The 23276-nt window shown below is 35.8% G+C and overlaps 2 protein-coding genes and 1 long non-coding RNA gene across 5 annotated transcripts; 2 read left to right on the top strand and 1 right to left on the bottom strand.

Annotated features, from left to right (window-relative positions):
* The first annotated feature begins 90 nt into the window (after positions 1-90).
* Positions 91-18950, top strand: LOC105692988 (3-hydroxy-3-methylglutaryl-coenzyme A reductase). Of its 3 annotated transcripts, none has more exons than XM_012412590.3 (9): positions 91-303; positions 11226-11454; positions 11589-11700; positions 13368-13455; positions 13549-13846; positions 13941-14092; positions 15495-16044; positions 16164-17404; positions 17515-18950. In XM_012412590.3, exons 2-9 carry the CDS (start codon positions 11275-11277, stop codon positions 17636-17638), a joined length of 2745 nt encoding a protein of 914 aa, XP_012268013.2. In that variant the 5' UTR covers positions 91-303; positions 11226-11274; the 3' UTR covers positions 17639-18950. The 3 variants fall into 3 exon arrangements, with proteins under 3 accessions (XP_012268013.2, XP_012268015.2, XP_012268014.2); XM_012412592.2 differs by lacking the exon at positions 91-303 and adding an exon at positions 5451-6331; XM_012412591.3 differs by lacking the exon at positions 91-303 and adding an exon at positions 10765-11121.
* LOC105692990 (DNA repair protein complementing XP-A cells homolog) lies at positions 18723-20764 on the bottom strand. Its single transcript, XM_048656607.1, has 6 exons — positions 20649-20764; positions 20134-20463; positions 19944-20055; positions 19729-19853; positions 19341-19617; positions 18723-19189 (listed from the first exon to the last, which is right to left on the bottom strand). Exons 2-6 carry the CDS (start codon positions 20286-20288, stop codon positions 19028-19030), a joined length of 831 nt encoding a protein of 276 aa, XP_048512564.1. The 5' UTR covers positions 20289-20463; positions 20649-20764; the 3' UTR covers positions 18723-19027.
* On the top strand, positions 20192-22213 carry LOC125501318. The gene is made up of 2 exons (XR_007278851.1): positions 20192-20333; positions 20403-22213. It is a non-coding gene; the product is annotated as an uncharacterized LOC125501318 (long non-coding RNA).
* Positions 22214-23276: the final 1063 nt, after the last annotated feature.

Here is a 23276-nt window from a genome sequence, read left to right as displayed (position 1 = left end):
GCAGTTGATTTCCATTACCGTGTTGATTTCAGACGTCAGATGGTGCCACTAGGATTATCGTAGTGTAATTTTCTTCTCAAATTCTTAGCGTTTCTCGAATCAGCAGACGAACTTTTCATCATCCTGCGTGAACCGTGCGGTTTTTATCATTTGCATTACACCGCATATAGATCAAATCATGAGACTTTTACCGGTATATATTTTACTATTTTTTGAAGAAATTGTTTGTGCATTAAACAGTGTAACAAGGACTTTTTATACCACTGCTTATGTATCGTTGGACTTCGTAAATCTCTATGAACGGTGAGCCTGAATTTTTTTTTCAAATTCATATTTAGTATCATGCTGATGCGTCGGTTATCTTTTTCCATTTTCGACACTTACCGAAAAAATCATCTACTAATTAGGACTTTGTTACAAAGACTAAGTCACCAATTTCTGAGTAATACATGATACGCAGAAATGGTGTGACATTCCATTAACTTCTCCATTTGCATATTTAAGCTCATATTCAGCAAAATTCTCATCTCATCATAGATTGGTTATTGCGATCACATCGGTTAGTTTCATGAGTCGAGACTGATCTGCGGTACCTAAGTTCAATTGACTCGGTGTATAGCTCATTCTACTTAACCTCCAAAGTAGCCGCTCTAAAGTATCAGCCTCTCTTGAGTTTATGAAATTTTTTAATAATCTGTTACCAAAAAAATCCGTCCATCAAACAAGATTGGATAACTGAAGCAATTGTACACCACAAAAATAATTGATACACAACTCAGTATATGTTAACGGTCCAGCTCTAATTGTTAAAGGAAAAATGATGATGATATTTATATCATCTAGTCAGCCTTTCAAAGATGCTATGTTAACAAACTTATGACATAGTGTAGGAAGCAATCGTATTTGTAATACACTTGAGCAATACACGATCTTGGAAGTTCAATGTCACCTAAGAAGACTTCTAGTGGTACAAAAATTTTTCTCCCAGTTAAAAATAAATGATATTATCTTAGATATTTGAACAGATTCTAGAAAAAAGAATACAGAGATGAACGCTGAATGTAATCCAACAAATCTAGTGATACACTGCTTTCAAAATTTTTTGAAACCCAAGCTTCAATCAAAAGTTACACATGTAGTTATTTATAAAACAAAATATAACTTGATATTCAAGTGTTTCTCAATTATTGCTGCCGGTTGAAAAATTCTTGGTACATTTAGAGATGGATCGGTAATTTTGCTGAAATCTATACCGCTGATGCAAATTCTGACGTAAGCTGAGTCGCAAACTATAGATGGTACGCATTCCCTATGTTGAATCACAGATGAGAGAAATGAGATAGATTTATTTAGTAACTTTTATTTTCGGAGAGACTCCTGTTTGATATCAATTTCCTCTAATAATATTTAATACGCCCTTTGGCTCTTTCTTTTTCACTCTTCATCTCTTCATGAATATGAATGTACATTTGATCATTCTAGATCATGCTATGATGTATGTAAGCCAAGGTTGTCCCATTTGCACGATAGTAAATTCAACATTTTAAAGTACAATAAATTGCCTATGGCGATGATAACAGTAACATTATATAACTTTCAACATACCTAGGTAGGTACATTATAGAGCCGGAATAAATCGGTCAAGGTTGGGGACCTTGTTACTAAATTATTAGTGCAATCGTCCTGACGCGAATCACCTATCTCCTTTAAAATATTGATTTCAGATGTGATGCGACGATAGCTCGACTGATTCCACTTTCGATTGCTTGTATTTATCATCTCGTTCAAGGATACTTGAAAACGTACTACGCGCTCGAAGGTCAAACTGTTAAACTCTTCTTGAACTCGAGATGATTTTTTTTAGATTACCATCCCGTATGTATTTCTCAATATCGGTACCTTTCGGATCTTGTGGTTAATTTCCGAACGGCGTGCTTCGAACTGATGCGAGAGGTATAATTTCGTAGTTCAATTGCTTCCTTTTCTTGTTTGATTTTTACTATTTCACATTGCAACGAGTTTTTCGAAAAACATTTGAGGGTTTACCGGCCAGATAGTCAATTATTTCTCGAAAATGTTCGTACGTCACAGTATAACTAAACGAATTGATTTTAAGGATTGAGCATATGCGGTATGCTAAGCACGATTGTAAATATACGCGACATTATTATGGAGTGTATGGGAGAAACCGTCGCGTGACGTCATTGTAACAATAAGAATGGTGACAGTTTGCGATGATATAAAAATAACTAGCGTTATTTGTTTCAAAGAAATCCTGCACCACTTGCCACGTTTATTAATTAAAATTGTTATTATTCATTATCCCCTTGATCACCCTTTCGCCGAACGTACAAATTGTTTCATTCATTGCCGAACAATCCCATGGGCCTTTTAATTTTTCGTCGAATCACTTAAGAATCATTAAAACGCTGACTTCTGGTGGAGTATACCTATAAGAATCGTGTAGTTACTTATGCTAACAAGTTGTAAGTTCAATTGAGTGATATTAAGGAATAACGTCTTCGCCAACTTTTTGAGAAAAATCAAATCTTTATGATGAATGTGTTCAGTGAATAACGAAATGGGAAACAAACGATGAAATCTCGAAATATTATTTTTGTCGGTAAAGACTTTATTGCTTGGTACTATCCAATTTATTTATTCAAATGATCGATTTTCACTAGTTACTATAGCGTATATTCCCGTTCACACCTCATAGCTCGCATAATTGATCGATCTGCCATGTACAGGTAGAAGATTTACATTTAAGCTTATCATAAATTATCATAGGTATACACAGATGTGTTTCATAAGTTATTATCAAACACGACACGAAACTGATATTTCATTATCAAGAGTACTAATATATTTCAACATACGTATGCGATTTTGAAATTAGTTATTAGGTACATAGTTATGTACCCGTCATGTTGCACGTGTGCAACGCTAATGCACATTAAATTTTTTGGAATTTTTGAAAGAAAGCTTTCAACGGATACGACACAACAGTTGTTATAATTATCCTTTCTCACCTTAGGGGCATGAAATACCCCGAATTATAATTCATAGTCTAGTCAACAAGTGCCTTTTTCGTCAACTTTTTTCAGCAGTCTCGGAAAAACATGAACGAGGTGTCAATCGATTCGGAACAGCATGTAGATGATTTTTTACAAAAATCAAGTTCCGCTAGCGAAAATTTCAAAAGTCGCATAAACAATTTAGCGAAATAAAAGAAGAGGTTTCGATCTTTGCAAATATCTTAAAAACTAATTCAGATTTTTGTAAATTCAAAAAAGGTTCGAAAAGAGGAGGAAATTTCCTGAAAAAAAGTTCCAATTCCCGGAACTGTGTAGAATCATTGTATATGATTTCCCCAGAGTTGGTTTAAAATATGGCCGATAACGGGTATTCTGGCTCGCGCGCGTGACGCCCACTCCGAACACTTGAACGATAAAAATTTCTTAATTGAATATGAAAATTAAAGAATGAGAAATTCAGGGACTTACGGAATAGATAAGGGAACGATAATCCGCTAGCTAAAAATTTTTATCGCGATTTTTCAATTAGTTATCCATTAATTGATTAACAATTTTTTGCTGCTTGGACATGAACATTGCAAGTGCCATAATTGTTAAACAAAAGAAGAAAAAAAAATTCCTTTTCTTCAACAATGGTTTTATTTTTAACCAAAAAAAAAAGAAGAAAATAAACGATGGTCCTGTACTTCCGGGAGTCGGAACTTTTCTTCAGAAAATTTCCTCTTTTCAAACAGTTTTTGAAATTACAAAAATCTGAATTAGTGTTCAAGATATCTGCAAAGAACGAAACCTTCTTTTTTTTTCACTAAATTTTTTACGCGACTGTTGAAATTTTTCCTAGCGGAACTTGATTTTTGTCAGAAATCATGGTAATTGTTTGGAAGTGGGGTCCACCCCATTTTCGGTCATAAAAAATCGAAAAATTAACCTTTTTTGAATTATTTCTTTCCAAATTGTTCATTTTCACGGTGGATTGATAAAAACCAATACTGGAATTTCGAAAATCAGATATTTCAAATAGTTTTTGCAACTTTTAAATACTAAAGAATCGTATTTGTGATGTTTTTGACCGAAATTTTGATGGTCTTATTTTTTGAAAGTTTGAAAGTATTTTTTATCGTGAATCACGTGAAAAATGGAGTAATTAAGGAGAAAATTTTTTTTTATTGTTTAATTTCTTATGACCGAATATACGGTGGACCCCACTTCCAAATAATTACGAAAACCATCTACATGCTATTCCCAATCGAATGACACCTCGTTCATATTTTTCCGAGACTGCTGAAAAAAGTTGACCAAAAAAGCTCTTGTTGACTACACTGTATATTGATGCAGATGGTTTCCATAATTTTTATTTATCGACTGTGGTCTGCTACATCCGAAATCTGAACCCGGCAAGGGGCAAATTTTCTTATCTTCCTATAGCATAAATAATGGCCCATTTCCAAAGATTAGCTGAAGCTCATAGGAAGAAAATGTATTCCAAAATTACGTCGGAATATAAATGATTTAACTCGAAACAATTCAAAATTTGAATGACTAGGAGTAATTACATATAGGGCACATAAAAATAGATAAGAGTAGATACATATGTATCATCTCGGAAGTGGTTTAGTCTCCGTCATAAGTTTAAAATAAAGATCCATAGTATAACGGGATCCGAAGAAAATTGATATCCTTATATGTATGTATGTTGTTCAGTCGCCCTTCGGCTTTCCTTTTCTTTCCTTTAGATTTTCTTTTTCCCTTCTCTTTGCAATCTTCCTTAATTTGACCGAACTCCACTTCTATCCGCCTTGTGCTTTTTGCCTGTCTTTATTTTATTTTTATTTTTATTTTCATTCTTACTCTTACTTTACTTTTCTTTATCTTCATTTGTATCCTTATATTTCGAGTTATTCAAGCTACGAGAGCTTTGGTCGTTTATTTTCGATCATGAAAAATGCTTGGACGCATGTATGTGTAATTTACATAATATATTTTTGAACCACCTCACATTCCATATTTTAATTATTTTACGTGATATGATAACAAATTCGAATGCTCTCTATATATTACGCCATTATTTCCTTTTCAATTATTCCTTCTATACTTGCCGTGTTTACCGAATATCATTATTATGAAATATCTTCAAAAGTTCTTTTGATTCATTCGGAAACTGTTGTCTGATTTGATTTTTGTCACGATCATTTTTTATTTATTTACTTTTTTCAAAAATAATTTATTTTCTATTCATCCCATCTACAAACTTGCAAGTAACCGTATCGATATTACAAATAAAAGGTACAATACGAGCATCATAGCGTTGGGAAAGATTATTCTGACTTACGATTTCCAAATTCTCTATAATAATTTCATATGACCGAATTTTGGGAATGTCTTTCCAAATAATTCGAACCAACCCGCCCACATTGGTACTCGCCAAGTCGAACGATCTCCGTCGATTGGTGCTTTCGGATATGGAGGAACACAAACCCGTAACCATCCAATGCACGTCTTCCTTCTCCCTATCTCCCTATCTCTCTTTCTCTCTCTCTCTCTCTCTCTTTTTCCTTCTCTGTTGCTCCAATGCAAAGATTGTTGCTTAGCTTTTCTTCACGCGTCGTGGTTTTCAGTCACCGACTTAGCCACTCGGTCATTCGTTTCGTTGCCTCGCAACTCGTAGTTTGTTACTTAGCAGGTGGGCACCGGTCGCTTGCAAATTTGTCTAGCCGTTCCGTATTATCAGTGCACGTTGTCGGGCAGTTAATTTTCACTTCCGTTTGTTTTTTGGTTTGTTTTTTATTTTTATTTTTTTTTTTTTGTCGGTTATAAAATTACATAAACATAAAACGACAGAAGCCAACTTGACAGTTTAATTATTTATACGCTGTTTGTTTTTTTTCATCTATCGCTTCTTGGTTGTTGAAAGGAAAGAAAAAAGTGTCAAAGCGATAAAAGAAGGTGAATTTTTACGTAAAATATATCGTTACTACAAATATAATTTCGAAAATAGTATGTCAGTTGTGAACGGGCTAATTGAATTTCGCTATCGATATTATGTGTTCTTTTTATTTGAAAACTTTACGGATAATAATTAAATCGGGATTAATAATTGTTGGTAATTTTTAAATATACATATATGTCGTACGTACAACGTTTTTAGTGAGAGAATAAAAGCGAGAATTATACACGTATAAATATTTTTTACATAGCATATAGATGTATATATAACATATATATAAATAAAATTGAAGAACGAAGTTTAAAAAAAAGAAGGATATTTTTCGAACGAGCATTTATTGCACAAGCCGGTGAGTAGAAAGATGTGTAATTATTATGCGTATGTGTGCGATTACGTACACTCATCTATCGACACATACATATATATCCTCATGTGCTATGTATACACGATGGCGCAGATTAAGCGTAGAGCAACTTATGAATCTACTTTTTTTAAATTTATCGCATCAAATTCGATTCTGTTATCGAATTTATTTGATTATTCGGTTCACTATTTGGTCCAGACAAACGACGAAGCATGACGTTATAATATGAGAACGTTGGATTATAGGTATATAAACCTGTAGATTTCGCCGATACATACCTATATACGAGAAATCTCTCTTTATACAGGACGTGCAGAGGACGATAGTTTTTTTCAGTTTGCCCCTTCTGTTTCATACTATCCGTAATAATTTTGAATCCATTTAAAACGAAAGTTTGTATAATAATCTCATCAATCGTTCATTTGATTTTCAATTTTAATTTTTATAATCTGTCTCTCCCTCTTTTGTATAATTACCTAATAGCCTTATAGTATATTCTGCTCCGCAATACGGAAACACTTTCTTTTTCCACCATGCGGAATACAACATGATACGCGCGTATATGGAGAGGTATCGATACGCATACGTATACCGACACGTGCTTATCGCACGATTGAAAAGAGAAGAATAAAAGAGAAGAGAAAAGCAAAGAGAAGAAAAACAAACAATTTATACAAATAGAATAAGTAATGAATGAAACGATCTTTCGAATGTTCCAATCAATGAATATTTGCAAATAATACCATCGAAAAATGAAATTCCCTCCTGGTCACGAATATATTTGGCATTTGTATATTAATAAGATTAAGCGTTGAATTTGCGGCCAAGTTTGAAATCTTTCAAAAATCTTGTTCTTCATCTTTGTTAGAATTTACATCAAGGTCAGAACTCAGCTGATAATATCCATTGTTAAAATTCTGAAGCATTCATTGAATTCGCCCAACAAGTTGACCTTTACTATGCACTGTACGATACGTATACTTTTGAACGATGTGACACGGGTCACAATATGACATATGTCATATGTGGTGGTGTAAGTTTTTCTTTCTTTTTTCATTTTTTTTTTTTTTTTTTTTAATCTTATGGACGTATACCTAAAACTATCGTAAACGTTTCAGGAGTTTCCCTTGAGATGGTTGAGATTAAAAAAATTTCATTTCACAAACTCTAACTTGTTTGTGAAACTTTGATAATTGGAGCAAAGAAATTATCGAGTTAGCAAATTAATTGAGAATTAATATGTGACGCTTGAAAATTTTGTTTCCCTCTTCAATAATAAGTGAAAAAAACATCATCGTCACGCCGCCGGCGTGTAACTGCCTTCGCGTTGTTCATCGTCGCAGTGCAGCGCTCTTGTGTCTTGAAAGAGTAAATTTTTGGGGTCAGTGTTCACATTGCTATCGGACGTGTTCAACCACATATGCATTTCTATATTCTATACATCTCCCCACGTATCACAAGACTATAATGCACCGTATAGTTCTGACTCCTAGAAAGTCGGCGACCTTGGCAGACATTTCGTAGACTATCACGCGCTAGAGCGAACCTCGGTGATTTTTACATTTTTTTTTCGACTCCTTTTTCTAGGAAAATAAAGATCCCTGGTGTTTCTTTTTTTTTATACTTCACTCGCAATAAATCACGAATATACAATATTACAAACACCTTTTGTTTTTCACCGATCTGACTTTTCGTTTCCATTCCATATTCAATACATCCGAGCAGAATGAAATTCTCCTTTTTCATTCGTCAATTTGATTAGGTATTTTTTGATAATTAAATATTATTTTTATTATCGTAAGTTTTTTTTCGTTTTTTCTTTCGAATTTAATGCGGTTGCTCAACTGTTTCGTTAGGTGGGGTTGTTTTTTTGTTTTTTTTTTTAACTTTTTTATCCCCCCAAAACTTGTACAGCATTATACGGTATGGTTATGAAATTTCGTACCGTATAGTGTATGCGTGTGTATTCGCTATACCTTAAGCATTATACATGGTGGGGCACTTGAATTTACCCGGTCAGTCACAAAAAAATGACGGGCCAGTTAAATCGCCCCATTTTCTTCTCCTATAGGCGCGAAAACTTTACGAAGAGGAAAATCTTTGAAAAATGTCACCTGGAGAGCTAAACATCGGAGCTGAAATTGGTCAAGTCATCACATTCCGTTCGAAATATCATTATTGTATCCATGAAGATCAATTTTTGACCAATTCAAAAAAAATCTACTCAATGGTATTCAATTGTTATTGCCAAAATTTTTTGAGAGTTGCTCATTTCTCAGGTGATAATCGGGTCAAGGTTAAAAAATGAATCAAAACCACGAAGAATCAATGCTTTGCTCACGAGGAAAAGCAGGGTCATTTTTTTTCGATCGTGCATTTTTTCAAACTGTTTCGAACCATTTCTAGGGGTGAGACCGTGAAAATTCGATTTTATCCTCCTCCAAGACAAGTTTAATAATATGTATATCTATACCGTGAGATTCTGGTGAAACGGGTTGCGATCCACGCATGCGTCGAGATATTCGAATTTCTCGGTCTACGAACGAGGCCGAACCTTGCCGAAGTCAACGTAGCCACCGGCGTAGGCGTATTGTTGCGGGATGTCACCTGTGAAGGCTGATCACGGACCCAGGGGGCTGATCTGCTGCCGAATCTCTGTTCTCTCGGAGACCAAGAAATTCGAATATCTCGACGCATGCGTGAATCGCAAACCGTAGTATACGATTCATCATTCGTTACGACGCTTGGTGTCGTGTTTCTACATGGTTTATATGGGAGAGTCGGGTGCTGTCACTGATCTCCATAACACACCAGATGGGGTAGGCGACAATATATTTGTGACCAATTGGCCGAATCCGGCGGCCATTTGACAGCGACATACCTATACAGAGTGGGCGACTCAAGTGTCGAGAATAGGAGGGATTCAATAGGCGCGAGGCCTCGCCGATTCGGCCAATTAACGACTAGAAGAATTTGGTTGAACGAAATTCTTACAAAAACACAAGATAGGGCATCGAGAGTAAGACTAGCTGTAATTTCAGTGACGATAGGCGCATTTTATTTCAACGATAACACCGTTCAGACTTCAGATCCGGTTGATTGTCAGACGACGTGGCTTCGTATCTTGATGTCAAGTTTAAGAGTCTCTTCGATGAGTTCTTTTACATATTTTTACAGTCATGTGTCTCAGATAATCATCCGTTTATGTTTCAATTCCAGCGGGTACTTTTTTGGGATTTCACTATTTTTCTAACGTTATCCCCTCATTGTAGAAATCCATAAAGGTGAATATTATAAAAGCTATCGGAACAAGCAATGGCTCGGTGTAATTCATTTTTATTTTACTACGTAGAGATAGTCACTTATTTTCGCGAGTAAAATTGTATCATAGTTATCGAATAGTTACAAAAATTGCAAAGACTTGGCGGGAGCAAAAAAAGAGCCACCGAGTACCTATGACTCGATGACTTGAAATCTTGCGGTCCAAATATCTTTGTATTGAAATTAGCGTATGCGATGCCGAGAACTGACTACCAGATTACACTGGAGAAACGAATCAGACTGCACAAGTATTTTTGATTTTTTCTGTCAACTATACTCCAAAGGACGGACGCGCCCGCCAAGTACGCGTGTGAGTACTCGTATGTATGATTTCGGATAACCTGACATATTATTCTTGACGATTGGAGTTGGTCCGTGTGAGAGTAGCCTATGCAAAGGTACTCGACGGCTCTCTTTTCGCCTCTGGCGAGTTTTTGGCGTTTTTTTCGAATATGGAACTGTACGTACTCACGAAGATAAAAGAACAGAATTACAAGTGTAACTCATGTTTACGAAGAATCATATTACCCTCAAAATGAAACGCGAAGATCGGGCAATACTCCAATTTTTATTTCACTTGAAATGCAGACGACGTAAAATTTTTATGTATATATCTATATATATGTCTACTCGGAGTGATTCAAATACACAGAAAAGTGTTCTAATCCTTATGAAATCATTTTATAAACAAAACACAGCTTCACAAGTGTCAATAAACGGTCACGCTCATTTGTTCCGCTCCGCTCATTTATTTTTAATAAATGTGTTTCTTCAGATGATGTAGTAGCTAAAGTAAAGTGCCGAAACTTTTCTCATCCTTTATATCGACATTATCTTCTTTTCTCTTCGTTTTATTCATTGAGTTATATATTTATTTTTTTTCTATACATATGTACATATGTATATTATTCTATATCATTTAGGAAAGATCAATCTTCGTTGGTGTAAACGCGCGCGCTTCTGCTGACTCGGTGGATCGTGTGAAGAAAGACACATGCTCTTGGTACGGGTACAACGATATAAAATAACATAATAAGGAAAAAAGAAAGAAAGCAAAACAGATCGAACGTTTACTTTGGCGAGATGGTGATTACGTCATTTGAAACTTGCAGCGTACACCGAATGACGCCTCGTATACGTGGATGCCACTGTATGGCATTTTGCCAACACTCACAGTTTCGGGAATAACGTACATTGGATTATTCTCATATGAATATCACAAGTTCGTATTATACAGTCTCACCGATACTACGAACTAGATTTGAATTATTTTTAACGTTTATGTACATTAGAACGATGGAATATTTCCTGGGAATATAAGTCCTATCTGAAGCAGTGGTACATGTATAGCGTTGCTTAAATGACAGAACGTCTTCAACTGTTTTATCATTGTTGATCCGGACACCAGACCGATATAATAAGGCAACACCGGAAGCTCCGGAGACTTATTCTTTGTAATTAATCCTTTTCCTTGTTCCTCTTTTTTTCTTTTTTTTCGTTAGTTTTCCCTCCCAATACTCTTGTTGTTATTAATTGAATTTGTAATTTTGTGTTTCAGAACGTTTCCTTCACTTTGACTTGTGTTAGAAAATATACCAAACTCAAAAATGGTAGCTCGGATTTTTGCGGCCCATGGCCGTTTTTGCGCTAGTCATTCCCTCGAGGTGATCGTTGGTACATTGACGTTAACTGCTTGTATGCTCACTCTGGAAACTGGTAACAATCACCAACGTGACAAGGGTCTTCACACCGGTAAACATTGCTGGAATGGTCGCTGTAACTCTGACGTAAGTTGTCAAGTTGTTTCACACGTTATTTTTCATATTTTGATAGACGAACTGTTCCAAGTCATGTGATTATTTCATTGATTTCTGTCTTTTTGTTTTGTTAATGTTCTCTTTACTTTTTATTCCTCACGCAGGATCTTAATGCCGCCGATATGATAGTGATGACGATCATCCGGTGTCTGGCGGTGCTCTACAGTTATTATCAATTTTGCAATCTGCACAAATTGGGCTCAAAGTACATTTTGGGTATGTCTAATTACCACACAGTTATAATATTAAACTTTACGTGTGTACATTTCATTTTCAGACCTGGGCCTCGTCGGAGGTCTTTCAGATTTGAAAAAAAAAAAAATGGAGAAAAATCAAGTTTACTTCTTAGAGTGCGTAGGTTAGGTTAGCTTATCACATGCTATCACCGATAAGAATTCACTTGAAAAAATGATCGATTAATACCTGGCATCCTGGCTTCATTCATATCTGAGATATTTGCAATTGAAATTTCGACCGCGCCATTAGAAATTCGATCTACTCACGGAGAGTTAAAATCATGCGATTCGAACGTGGTTCGGTAAACCCAATTTAATGATTAATGGTTCTAGTTCATGTCTGACGAACTTGGAAGTCTTTTTACGTACTGTTTTTTTAAAGAAATCATGCCTTCAATTGTCGGTAATGACGTTTCACAAAAATATGGATAAAAATTATGTTATAATTATTTGCGGTTGTAGGCGGTATTTTTAGCTACGTGAATCCACATTGGTGTGGAGTTATACTAACTAAGAATACAAGCGTGTGTATTGCGGAAGTCTTAAAGCGTGTTAGTTTTTGCCAGAGCCTATAAAATGTATAGCAATTTCATTCATAAAACCGGATCTTCCGCGGGACTCACTCTGAACAGCCGTTCAAAGGCGCACGTGAAAGCCTTGAACGTTGGGGAAAGTTTTATAGAAAGTGACAACAGTTCACTTTTCTTACTTTATGAGATATGTGCCCTCCACGTACACTAAGAAAGCAGAAATTACACCTGTATACAGATTTTTATTTTATAAAAATTATTCACGAACACGTCGTTATTGTGGATGCATCGGATTCGTTGGCAAAGTAATTTGCATTACTTTACATTGGGTTATATTTTTTATAACTTTCCTAGCCATATAAAGCTAGTTTATTACTTTATCAAACTCGTTGATTATTTCCGCATTGTGAATAGATTTATTTGACAAATTTTTTCTCAATGCCTTGAATGATAAATTTGTATCCACGCGAAATCTTTTCGCGATTACCTAATGTCAAGTTATGCTAATTGACCGTGCTCCGAGCCGTGATTGGAATCGTGAAAAACAGTTATGCATGCGACTCGAAATGGAAAGTAAAGTATAAAAAATGAAAATACATAAGTGAGAGTTTGATCTCTAGTTGTAGGAGTCCGCGAATGTTGGATCAATTCGAGATGCGATTCTAATCTGTTTTTTCTTACTCTTACGTTATTGTCAATACATTTATGCTGAATCGTAGTGTAATTACGTGTTTGTTATGTATTTGCGGTTGGTGACATATTAATAGAAAAATTTATTTGCAAAGTTGCGAAAAAGTTATTAATTTATTTACTTATTTGTTTATTTATTTCTTTTCAAATGAAGTGCCTTGAATGTTATAGCAGTATTTATATGTAGAACAAGTTAGATAAAAAATCATATACGTGTTAAACAATTCTAAGTAAATTATAAGTCCACTTTCCATCTTTTACACTTTTAGATCAAATCGCGGCCTAAAATGAAAACAAAAGAATGTAAACCTAGACCCAAAACTACGCTAGGCTGTGTAATACATTAATCAGATATTCTTTTACCGATAACAATCATCATCATCCCGTTATTCGGCCATAATATTAATAATAATTCATTCTGTTTCAGGTATCGCTGGTCTTTTTACGGTGTTTTCCAGTTTTGTCTTCACCTCTACCGTAGTTAATTTTTTGCAGAGTGATATTTCTGATCTGAAGTAAGTGCCTATAACCGATGAAGCATACTCTGCTGTACCAATTCTGTCAATGATAACCAAATACTTGATGATCTGATACATGTTTATTTTCAGAGATGCTCTTTTCTTCTTTTTATTGTTGATCGACTTGTCAAAGGCTGGTGTGTTGGCACAATTAGCTCTTAGTTCAAGGAGTCAAGAAGAAGTCCGTGCCAATATTGCACGAGGAATGACGCTACTGGGTCCTTCTATGACATTGGATACTCTTGTGGAAACTTTACTCATTGGTATCGGTACTTTATCTGGTGTCAGAAGACTTGAAATATTGTGCTGCTTTGGCTGTCTCAGCGTCATTGTCAATTACGCCATATTTATGACCTTCTACCCGGCGTGTTTATCGCTCATTCTTGAGGTAAGGAGAACTCTTCTTACACATTTAGATTTTCTGAAATAGCTTTTACAGGCTCAAAATAATCAATTATTCCATTTTTCATTTTTCCATTCAGCTATCCCGTGGCAGCATCACCATCGGACAACTCAGTGCGGATAAAATGTTGCTGATGCATTCCTTCCACGAAGAGGATCAGAAGCCAAATCCAGTCGTCCAACGGGTCAAACTGATAATGAGTGCTGGTCTGATGTTGGTTCATGCACACAGGTAATTACAAGCTCAGTTGATTATGAAAAAAAATACATAAATAAAATGAAAAAAAATAGGAAAAACTAAGGTCGTCAAGATGTTACGTATTGATTAACGCTGTCATGCTGTGTATCGGCAAACAATTGGCAAAGAATTTGAACTTAGTTAAAAATTAGCAGCTGAGCCATCCATTCATACAAAATTACAGTGACTGAAAAAATCAGTAGCAAATATTTCTCGACTACAACACTGTTATACTCAATATTTCTATGTGTGTCGCTTTAATGTAACGAAAGAATTGAGGCAGTTTTACAATGCCATCTCACCATCTGACCCCTGAAACTTTTCACGTAAAATTGTATTGTGAATAAGCTCTTTGTCATTTGGTTTGACAGGTCAGGTTCACGTTGCATCATATTAACATCAACTCACTATTTACTTGTATGTAAGGGATTACGTACTCACGGTACCAGTAGTTTTCGGATAAATCTTTTCGATTCTAAAAAGTAGATTCTCACATAATTAATTACTATCATTATTGGAACATTACCCGATAATAATGGATTGTAATTTTTCCCCTATCGAAATGGCGTAGGACAAAATGTTTTCCAACAATATTCTAGTCATGATAATTGTTCCAGTAATCGTTTCGTGGGAATAAATTTTCACCATATACATATCAGATCAGTTTTATTATCTAAAAAGAATATCCATGGAAAGAAGGCAATCTTGTAGTAGAACAAATAATGTGATGGGGAAAAACGATTTCAATGAGATAAACTGGAAGCATCTGATACGACATGTTTAAAAATAAAATTTCCTGTGGCATTGAATATTGCATGAGCATCCATGATAATAATATCGTACAGACAAAAGGCTTGGCAACCATACAGAGTAAAATGGGTGCCCAAAAATAGGAACTATGGGTGGTGGACGGGATGGTAGAAATTTTCATTCTTATGTCGACAGCAATCCTTGTATATTACCACTTTGAGAAAAAACGTGTACGCATTTACATCGTTGTAATATAAACTAATCTCGACTATAAGTCATAAATATTTATCTTATCTCACGCCGTCGTTGATCAAATTATTTAACCCTTGTTGAAAAAAAGACAAAAAAAAGCAGCATCGGTAAACGATTACCTCTCATAGACCTTGTTACGTAACTTCGTGTTTCTAGATCCTGTCCAAACATAGATTTTTTCCACTCCGTTTCCACGAGCCTTTAGCCATAACATCCCTGGCAACTCAGCCTGTTTGTTTCGAGGCAAACCGCCATCATGCTAGTTACTCATGCTTTAATTTAACGTTCAAGAGGAAGTCAGTGTAATTGAAATACTGTTCCTGAATTCGAGTGCAATAATTCTTGTGTTTCTTGTGCATCTCTGTATTTGAAAATGTTTGCTGATTCTTTTCAGTCGTTGGCCTTTCAAGCATGAGGATTGCTCCGACGTTGTGGAGGGGACTATATCACAAGTAAATTCTCATATTGTGGTGAACAACCATAACGACACAGAAGTACCAAATGAACTTCACGAATATTTTATGAAGTGGTTGTCCGTCAGTGCAGATCATATTGTTATTTTAATTCTACTTCTGGCGTTGGCGATAAAATTCATATTCTTCGAAGACAAAGGAGAACTCACCGAGCAATTGAGACTCACGGAAGAAAGTGAAAAACAGAAGAAAATATCGGACGATAATATGCAGACAGCTTCGCTAGACGTTTCCCTGAGGCAAGGATTCGGACATCTAACGCCAACTATGCATACATCTGTTTTTCCTGGGCTTACCGGAGAATGGATTGAAGTTGGCAGTGGGTTGGAAATCAAATTATTTGACAAAGAAGTTCAAACGGATGAAAATATCCTCTGCTCTCATTTGACGGATTCTACAACTGAAAGTTCACAAGAGAAACCTACAACATGCCGGAGCGTCGAGGATTGTCTCGCAATTTACAAATCTGAAGTGAGTTAAAATACATGTCGCCATTATCAATCACACCAAGTCCTTCATTCATCTATCATCGCTGTATATTACTATCTCTCAAGTATTTCAATTTATGGATTCTTTTTTTTCCATTGCAGTTGGGTGCCAGTGTTTTATCTGACTCTGAAGTGATACAATTAGTGAAGCATAAATACATTCCTCCGTACCAACTCGAAAAAGCGGTCGGGGATATGGAACGAGGGGTTAATCTCCGTCGCATGATTGTAGGAACAGCTGGAAATTTCATGGAGCACTTATCTGACTTACCTTATACAAATTACGACTACAGCAAAGTCTTGGGATCGTGCTGCGAAAATGTGATTGGTTATATACCCATACCCGTTGGCATAGCTGGTCCTTTACTTCTCGATGGTGAACTTATTCATGTTCCTATGGCTACTACAGAGGGCTGTTTGGTAGCGTCAACAAATCGAGGCAGTCGGGCTCTGATGAAGTGTGGAGTAACGAGTAGAGTTGTTGCCGATGGCATGACAAGAGGACCCGTAGTTCGATTTCCAAGTATGCCCAGAGCCAGCGAAGCTATGGCGTGGATGCAGGTGGAGCGTAATTTTTCGGATATGAAAAAGTCTTTCGACTCGACGAGTAGGTTTGCAAGGTTGACGAGGATACACATTAGAATCGCTGGTAGATGTTTGTACATAAGGTTTGTAGCCACGACTGGCGACGCTATGGGTATGAACATGTTGTCGAAAGGTACAGAAAAGGCCTTGCAAACAATGCAAACGGTTTTCCCTGATATGGACATTGTGTCGCTCAGTGGAAACTTCTGTACCGACAAAAAGCCAGCAGCTGTTAATTGGATCGAGGGAAGAGGAAAAAGTGTCGTTTGCGAAGCAATCGTTCCAGCAGATGTAGTAGCTACTATATTAAAAACTGACGTTCCTGCAATCGTCGATGTTAACATAACCAAAAATATGATCGGTTCTGCGATAGCCGGCAGCATTGGTGGTTTCAATGCACACGCAGCAAACATTGTCACCGCTATATATATCGCCACCGGACAGGACCCCGCCCAAAATGTTGGGAGCAGTAACTGTATGACTCTCATGGAACCTTTTGGACCGGATGGTGCCGATCTGCACATATCCTGCACTATGCCGAGTATTGAAATTGGAACCGTTGGTGGAGGCACAGGATTACCGGCTCAAGGTGCTTGCTTAGGAGTTTTGGGTGCCAAAGGAGCTCATCCAGAAACGCCGGGAGAAAATGCCAATCGTGTGGCCAGAATAGTTTGTGCCACCGTACTTGCTGGAGAGTTATCTTTGATAGCAGCTCTTGCAGCAGGGCATCTAGTCAAAAGTCACCTTAGGCATAACAGGTGTGTAAAAGAAGAAAAAACCCTAAAAAATTATATCGTAAATAAGAGTGTCTGCAAGATTAGTTCTCATGAATTGTCGTTTCAAACGAAGGAATATTTTTGTGTTACAGGTCTTCTACAGCGATGAGTAATCCGGTGAATTTAACAAGAACAAATGTGGGTGAAAATTTAGCTGTTCCAAACATTGTATCACCGACAGAATCCCCGTGTACGGGACCTGCTCGGCAATCATAGCAGTAATTTTTATTATTTCAAAAATCGAAATTGTATTCAATCAACGAATCCGTCGTGAAGAAGAACAGATTCGTTGTTCCACGGAGAAGTAAATACCTCTGCAAACTGCGTTATCAGATGAGTATATTTATCGGATGAGGAAAACGCGTGTCTCGAAGAATAACAAGCCCTATCAAACACACTTATTGTTGGAGCAATCGAATCAAATATCTTAATAATAATGTGTGAATGCTTAGTGTTACGAAATTTATATATCGAGAGTACCAGAAGTAGGAATTGCGGATGCAGGAGCAAAGGCGGTTTCTCCCCACGTTAAAGTAGTTGTAAGTATGTAGTTATAATAAGTAGGCGTTAAGAATACCGATGGTAACGCGTTTTACTTTCCCCTACCATTCTGAAATGATGATCGTTCGAAAATTGAATAAAGGTAATGAAACCTGAATTCAGCTTACATGTATGCGTAGCATATTTAGAAATAATGAACGGGAGTATCTTCACGGAACAGATAATCTATTATTACATGTATACATGTATACATGTATACCTACCTTGGTCAATATATTTTTTTTTCAATTAAATATCCAATACGAATTATTGATTCATCATGGTTTCATTGTTATTTTTTTGTTTGTTTTTTTTTTTTATCCTGTAACTTGATTCAAAATTTTATTAACGCTTTGCGAGTGAAATGTACTACCTGTTCTAACTCTAAGCAGAAAACAATATAATTACGAAGATTTACAAAAAAAAAATAGAAAAAAAAAAATAAAAACCATTAGGAACAGCCCGTAACTGCCAAAAGACGTTGCGTAGAAAATATAGAATTGAGCATAATGTAGGTTTTATGTACTCGTCTAATTATAATTATTAACATTAAAAAAAAATTATGGCACTTGATGAGCCAACTTAATATTAAAACGAAATAACTTCTGCGTGAGGATCGTTTAAGACACTTATTCTACTTTTATTTGATATCCTGCTTCAAACTTGACAGGGCCAAATTGATCGTGACAATGATAATAAAATACTTATCACTTGTAAGTTATTGAACTAGCATAATAGTAAAAAAAAAAGTTGGACCTGATTGTTCTTCAGATATTTTATTGTATGGCGGAACAAATTAACATATACGTGAAAATTTATAGCAAAATATGAAATTAAAGTTACAAATTCTTTAAAAATGATTAGATACCTTATTATAAAATTACAACAAAACAATTGCAAATGATTATGAATAAATTCGGATGCGATGATTGTTCACTTATCCTTAAATAATGCAATAAAAGGTACACATTTGCAGTTTACTTCTAAATTTCACTGGGATTTCAATATTTTTTTTCCCGTAGGTACATTAAAGTATGCTTTTCACAAAATTCTTTACCTTGGCTGCTACATTTTCTCATATACCTCTTCATAGCCACACGTCTCACACGTGTGAGTGTAATTATCATCTTCTTCGTTGTAAGTATCTTCCCCAAATTCATGGGTATGCGATGCCTTGGAGGTTTTGTCGTACAAAGAACTTCTAACTGTCATACGCAATTGTTTCACCTATAAAAAAAAACAAGTTTGAATTCATAATAGTTGAATCGGTATATTATCAATTGCATTCTTGAGTTCTACTCATCCGAGTCATAGTATCAATTGTTCAGGTCGAAGAACAAATTGATACATCTTGTAAATGTGTTTCGACATGTTTTACCTTTTTGTTGAATTTTTTAATTTTCCCTTCCTGCCTCTTGACATCTCGTTTTTCTTTTTCTTCTATCAAAGTCTCTTCAGATCCCCAAACTTCCAGGGCACGTTTCTCTATTTGAAGATGTAAATAAAGTTTCATTTCACCCCACCTAACATTATGTGGATTCTTTCTCACAATATATTTCAACGGAGGTTCTCTTTTGTCTAAGTCACAGTCTTTTAATAAATATTCCTGTTTTGCTTCTGTTCTAGTTATCAAAGTATGCTTATCTTCGTTGTCCCTAGAACACAATTTTTTTTCGAAAAAAAGGAAAGATTCGAAAAAAACTTGATAAAGATAATTGCTCAATGGTACAGTGAAATCACGTATGATGAGCGGAAATATAATTTACCTGCACTTATCACATACGGAAAAATCAAAGGTTTGGAGAAGGTATGAGTCTTTATATTCCTCTTGACATTCCTCACATGTAGGCAACTTACTTATAATTGGTGCTGGTTCGGAGGTAATCCTCAACTGTAAACAGAAAATTTATTTATCTGGTAGATTAATTCATGGCTATAATATACCTGAATTAGTTTATATGGAAATGAAGAACGACGTTACCATTTGCCGTTCCAAATCATCATCTTCTTCGATAAAGAACCCTCCGCCACTGTCAATGACTCGTTGACCCTGAACTTTGACGAGCCTTCCACTTACAGAGTCCGTATTATCCCTTAGTCATATGTCAAACAATGGAATTTTTATCGATTGGTTCATATAAGTGTGGCCAAGTTTTCAGTGATAAACTTACTCTTTAGCGTACGGATGTGCAATCAGTTTAGCTTTTTTCAACTGTAAAGCCTTCTGACGGTTCTTTTCAGCACGTTTCAAAAGGTCCGCTGATATCTCAACAGAGTCTTGACCTATTCCTAGTTTCTCCACACGAGATCGTGTATTCGCGGCCATCGCATTCAAAAATAAATTAAACTACATGCAACACTCGGAAGACAGGTTACAATTAATACTTAACGTTCATGCCAAAGAAGATGTAAAACTGACCATAAAATATTTCATGATTAGGTCTGGATGAGGTTCGGTGGAAACGACAAAAGTCGAGTTCGGATGCCGTAATGTTGCCAACCTACGAAATTAATTGTTCCATGACCGATGTTTATATCAGTTTATTCATCAAGAAGTGAGGAGAAGAGAACGAAGATAATAACCTCTACTAATCTCATAACAATTCGAATAAACATAACCACTCTTTAATATTTGTATACAAATTCCGACCTGGCTGTAATTTTATGCGGTCGGTAAAAGCTTTACCTTGCCGTTACTCTGGTGTGACATCGTGTAACTAGCGTCCCGTGAAAACAGACAAGCCAACTCAACTCTGACCCGATTCGAAACCGCGGTGGAAACTGAGTCGATGAAAAGTCTGAATAAACAATTAAAGGACAAGGATTACGACTAACGTCTGTTAATCTATCGGATATGGTTTCTTACTTTTTCCAAACGGATTGTGATCCAAAAAACGTTCTAATTACTTTATTATAGACCTATAAACAATTGTGTTTCGATCGCACCTCCTAAATACTTTGAATGGACAAAAAGTTGAAAAATTTCTGGCTAACTTGAAGCAAAAATGTATCTTTCATATAAAGAGCGAAATAAGATCCAACAAACGTCTTGCTTGTTCCAACAAATGATTGGGTGGAAAAAAAACTCAAAAATCGATTTTAAACTAACTATTGACCATTAAACGCTAACCAATGAACAAGAAATAATTAAAAAAAGAATTATCTTCATCGAGTCAGGTGAGAGCAAAAAAGCCAAGTATATGGTTTTGTCCAGGTATTAATTTGCTATGGTAAATTCAAGGCGTTGTAAACGTGCATTTCTTACAACCTCATTCACCGGATTGTTTGTTTTTATTTCGACAATGGACGACAATTTCAAAACTTCTATATTTGACATCGATGCATCTTTGCGTTACAATTCTTCAGAGTGTTCAAAAAGGAATACATACCGTCAGAGAAATAAATTATAATGCGAATGGCAGGCAAGATGCTTTAAATCGATTTGTAGTCATCATTTTTTAAAAGGTTCTAACGGCAGGAGGTCGTATCCGTCTACATACGACCTTTTGTTTTCCAAATTTATTTCATTGCTTCCGGTCAAAATAAGAAATAAGTGTAAACAATTAAACTTCAAACCTTGAAAACTCTGAGATATAAACTTGATTTTGGAGTAATTTTCAATATGTCAAAGAGTTGGCCATTGAACCTTCGAGTACCGGGATTTTGACTAAACAATTTATTTTCGATATATCTTGAGGCGCTGAACACGATACCGTTGGCAATATTTGCTCGAAAACCTCCAAATTTTTATGAAACGCTCAATTTTGGTAAAAAAATGAATATTTGATTTATTCTCAGGTTTGTTCCGACACATCATTTCAAATATTCTTTTAAGCCACTGTAGTGGCTTTATGCGTTGACTGATAATCCTCTTTACGCTATTCTAAAGGTCAAGAGGATAAATGGAGGAAGCTCTTGAGAATAATTGGACGCTAATATGAAAAAACACATTGGCCAACAAGAAAATGTTTGGTTTTTACTTTAACTGTCAGGGGAATGCAAAGCTCAACCCAGATAATAAGGATATACCAATTGTAAGAATTTTTCCAAACTGCTTACGGCATTTAATTGGAGACCAAAGAGCTACCAAAACTTTCATTATATGAGTAACTACCCTGTTATTGAAGTCATAGTGGGTGGTAGAACATAGACTATCTTTTTCAGCGGCGGTGGGATACAAGTTTACGTCCCAACCGTCTTCATACATTTTTCACGGTCTAGCATTTGTAATAAAACTTTTCGACTTCAAAGACTTCAGATCGGTGACTCAATATGCCAACTACCTTGTGTCTTCCGATTAGTTTTCCAGACCTAACGGAAGTTCATTCAAACGTTAATTTGATGAGAATCTCACTCCGTCGGCTAGAGTTGAAGTTGTACAGCGGCGTCTTTTCTATTCTATGTCATTAGATTTGCAGAATACTTGTAATTGTATAAATTCAAAAAATATTGATTACAATTAATAGAACCTGTTCTAATAGAAAAGTCAATAGTACTGTGCTGATTTTCTAATTATTATTCCATCTTCAAAATAATAAGTGATAAATCTGGGCAAATATATATGTATATAATTCTGATCTAGTCACTTTGCTTCTCCCAGTGTTTTACATCTGAATAATCGCTCACCGACATACCTATTTTTAAATATGGCGCAATTGTTTTGTGAAGTTTAAATTCTTTGGCTGTAACGTAATTACCTTCCTATCTTTCCGATGAATATCGTTAGAGAGAGTAGCGATGTTATTGTCTCTCAATAGAGATGAACCAAGGTCCAAACAAGATTGAAAGAGTATTCTTGATTTGGTTTGAGAGTAGTTATTCGAAACCAGAAATGTACTCGACGGAAAACATTTTGATAATTGCTACTCACCATAATTTTATTTTACGTTCCATTACTTGTAGCAGCTTAGCAGTCTTTCAATCTACTCTTGCTGCTGTGGCCTCAATATCGTTGTAGGTTTACGGTAAGTGTTGATATTTTAGATAAACAATGTCAGTGCATTTTCGTCCCTGGATGATTGATGAGTTTGATGTATGAGCACTAGCTTTGTTTGTAGTAGCCGATGTGAGTCCAGGTGTTGTGTCTGTACTGTAGCACAGCCACGGTTTGGTACTCTCGATAATGGGAACTTCAAAATTGTCCGAGTTACTACTAGCATCGGCAGTTTCAGTGAAAGCATACCCAGTGTCATTTGAACTCAAAAAAGTCTAGCATACGAATTTACTTGGCAAACAGAAATCATAACAAAAAACGGATAATTTTATATGCTAAAAATTGACAAGCACTACTGCCGGAGGGAATGGAAAGGTACAT

This window comes from Athalia rosae, chromosome 6 (assembly GCF_917208135.1).
Source record: "Athalia rosae chromosome 6, iyAthRosa1.1, whole genome shotgun sequence".
In the NCBI taxonomy this organism is placed as follows: Eukaryota; Metazoa; Arthropoda; class Insecta; order Hymenoptera; family Athaliidae; genus Athalia; species Athalia rosae.
Note: the sequence above shows the minus strand (reverse complement) of the source record. Positions and strands in the feature narration are given on the sequence as shown.

Bases quoted from the DNA above. Each gene is read 5' to 3' on its own strand.
- LOC105692988 (XM_012412590.3), top strand. From the start codon at position 11,275: ATGGTAGCTCGGATTTTTGCGGCCCATGGCCGTTTTTGCGCTAGTCAT. The intron at 11,701-13,367 runs GTATGTCTAATT...ATTCTGTTTCAG, and splicing joins GGGCTCAAAGTACATTTTGG to GTATCGCTGGTCTTTTTACG. The intron at 16,045-16,163 runs GTGAGTTAAAAT...TTTCCATTGCAG, and splicing joins TCGCAATTTACAAATCTGAA to TTGGGTGCCAGTGTTTTATC.
- LOC105692990 (XM_048656607.1), bottom strand. From the start codon at position 20,288: ATGGCCGCGAATACACGATCTCGTGTGGAGAAACTAGGAATAGGTCAA. The intron at 19,854-19,943 runs GTAACGTCGTTC...TTCTGTTTACAG, and splicing joins ATGATTTGGAACGGCAAATG to TTGAGGATTACCTCCGAACC. The intron at 19,190-19,340 runs GTAAAACATGTC...TTTTTTTTATAG, and splicing joins TTAAAAAATTCAACAAAAAG to GTGAAACAATTGCGTATGAC.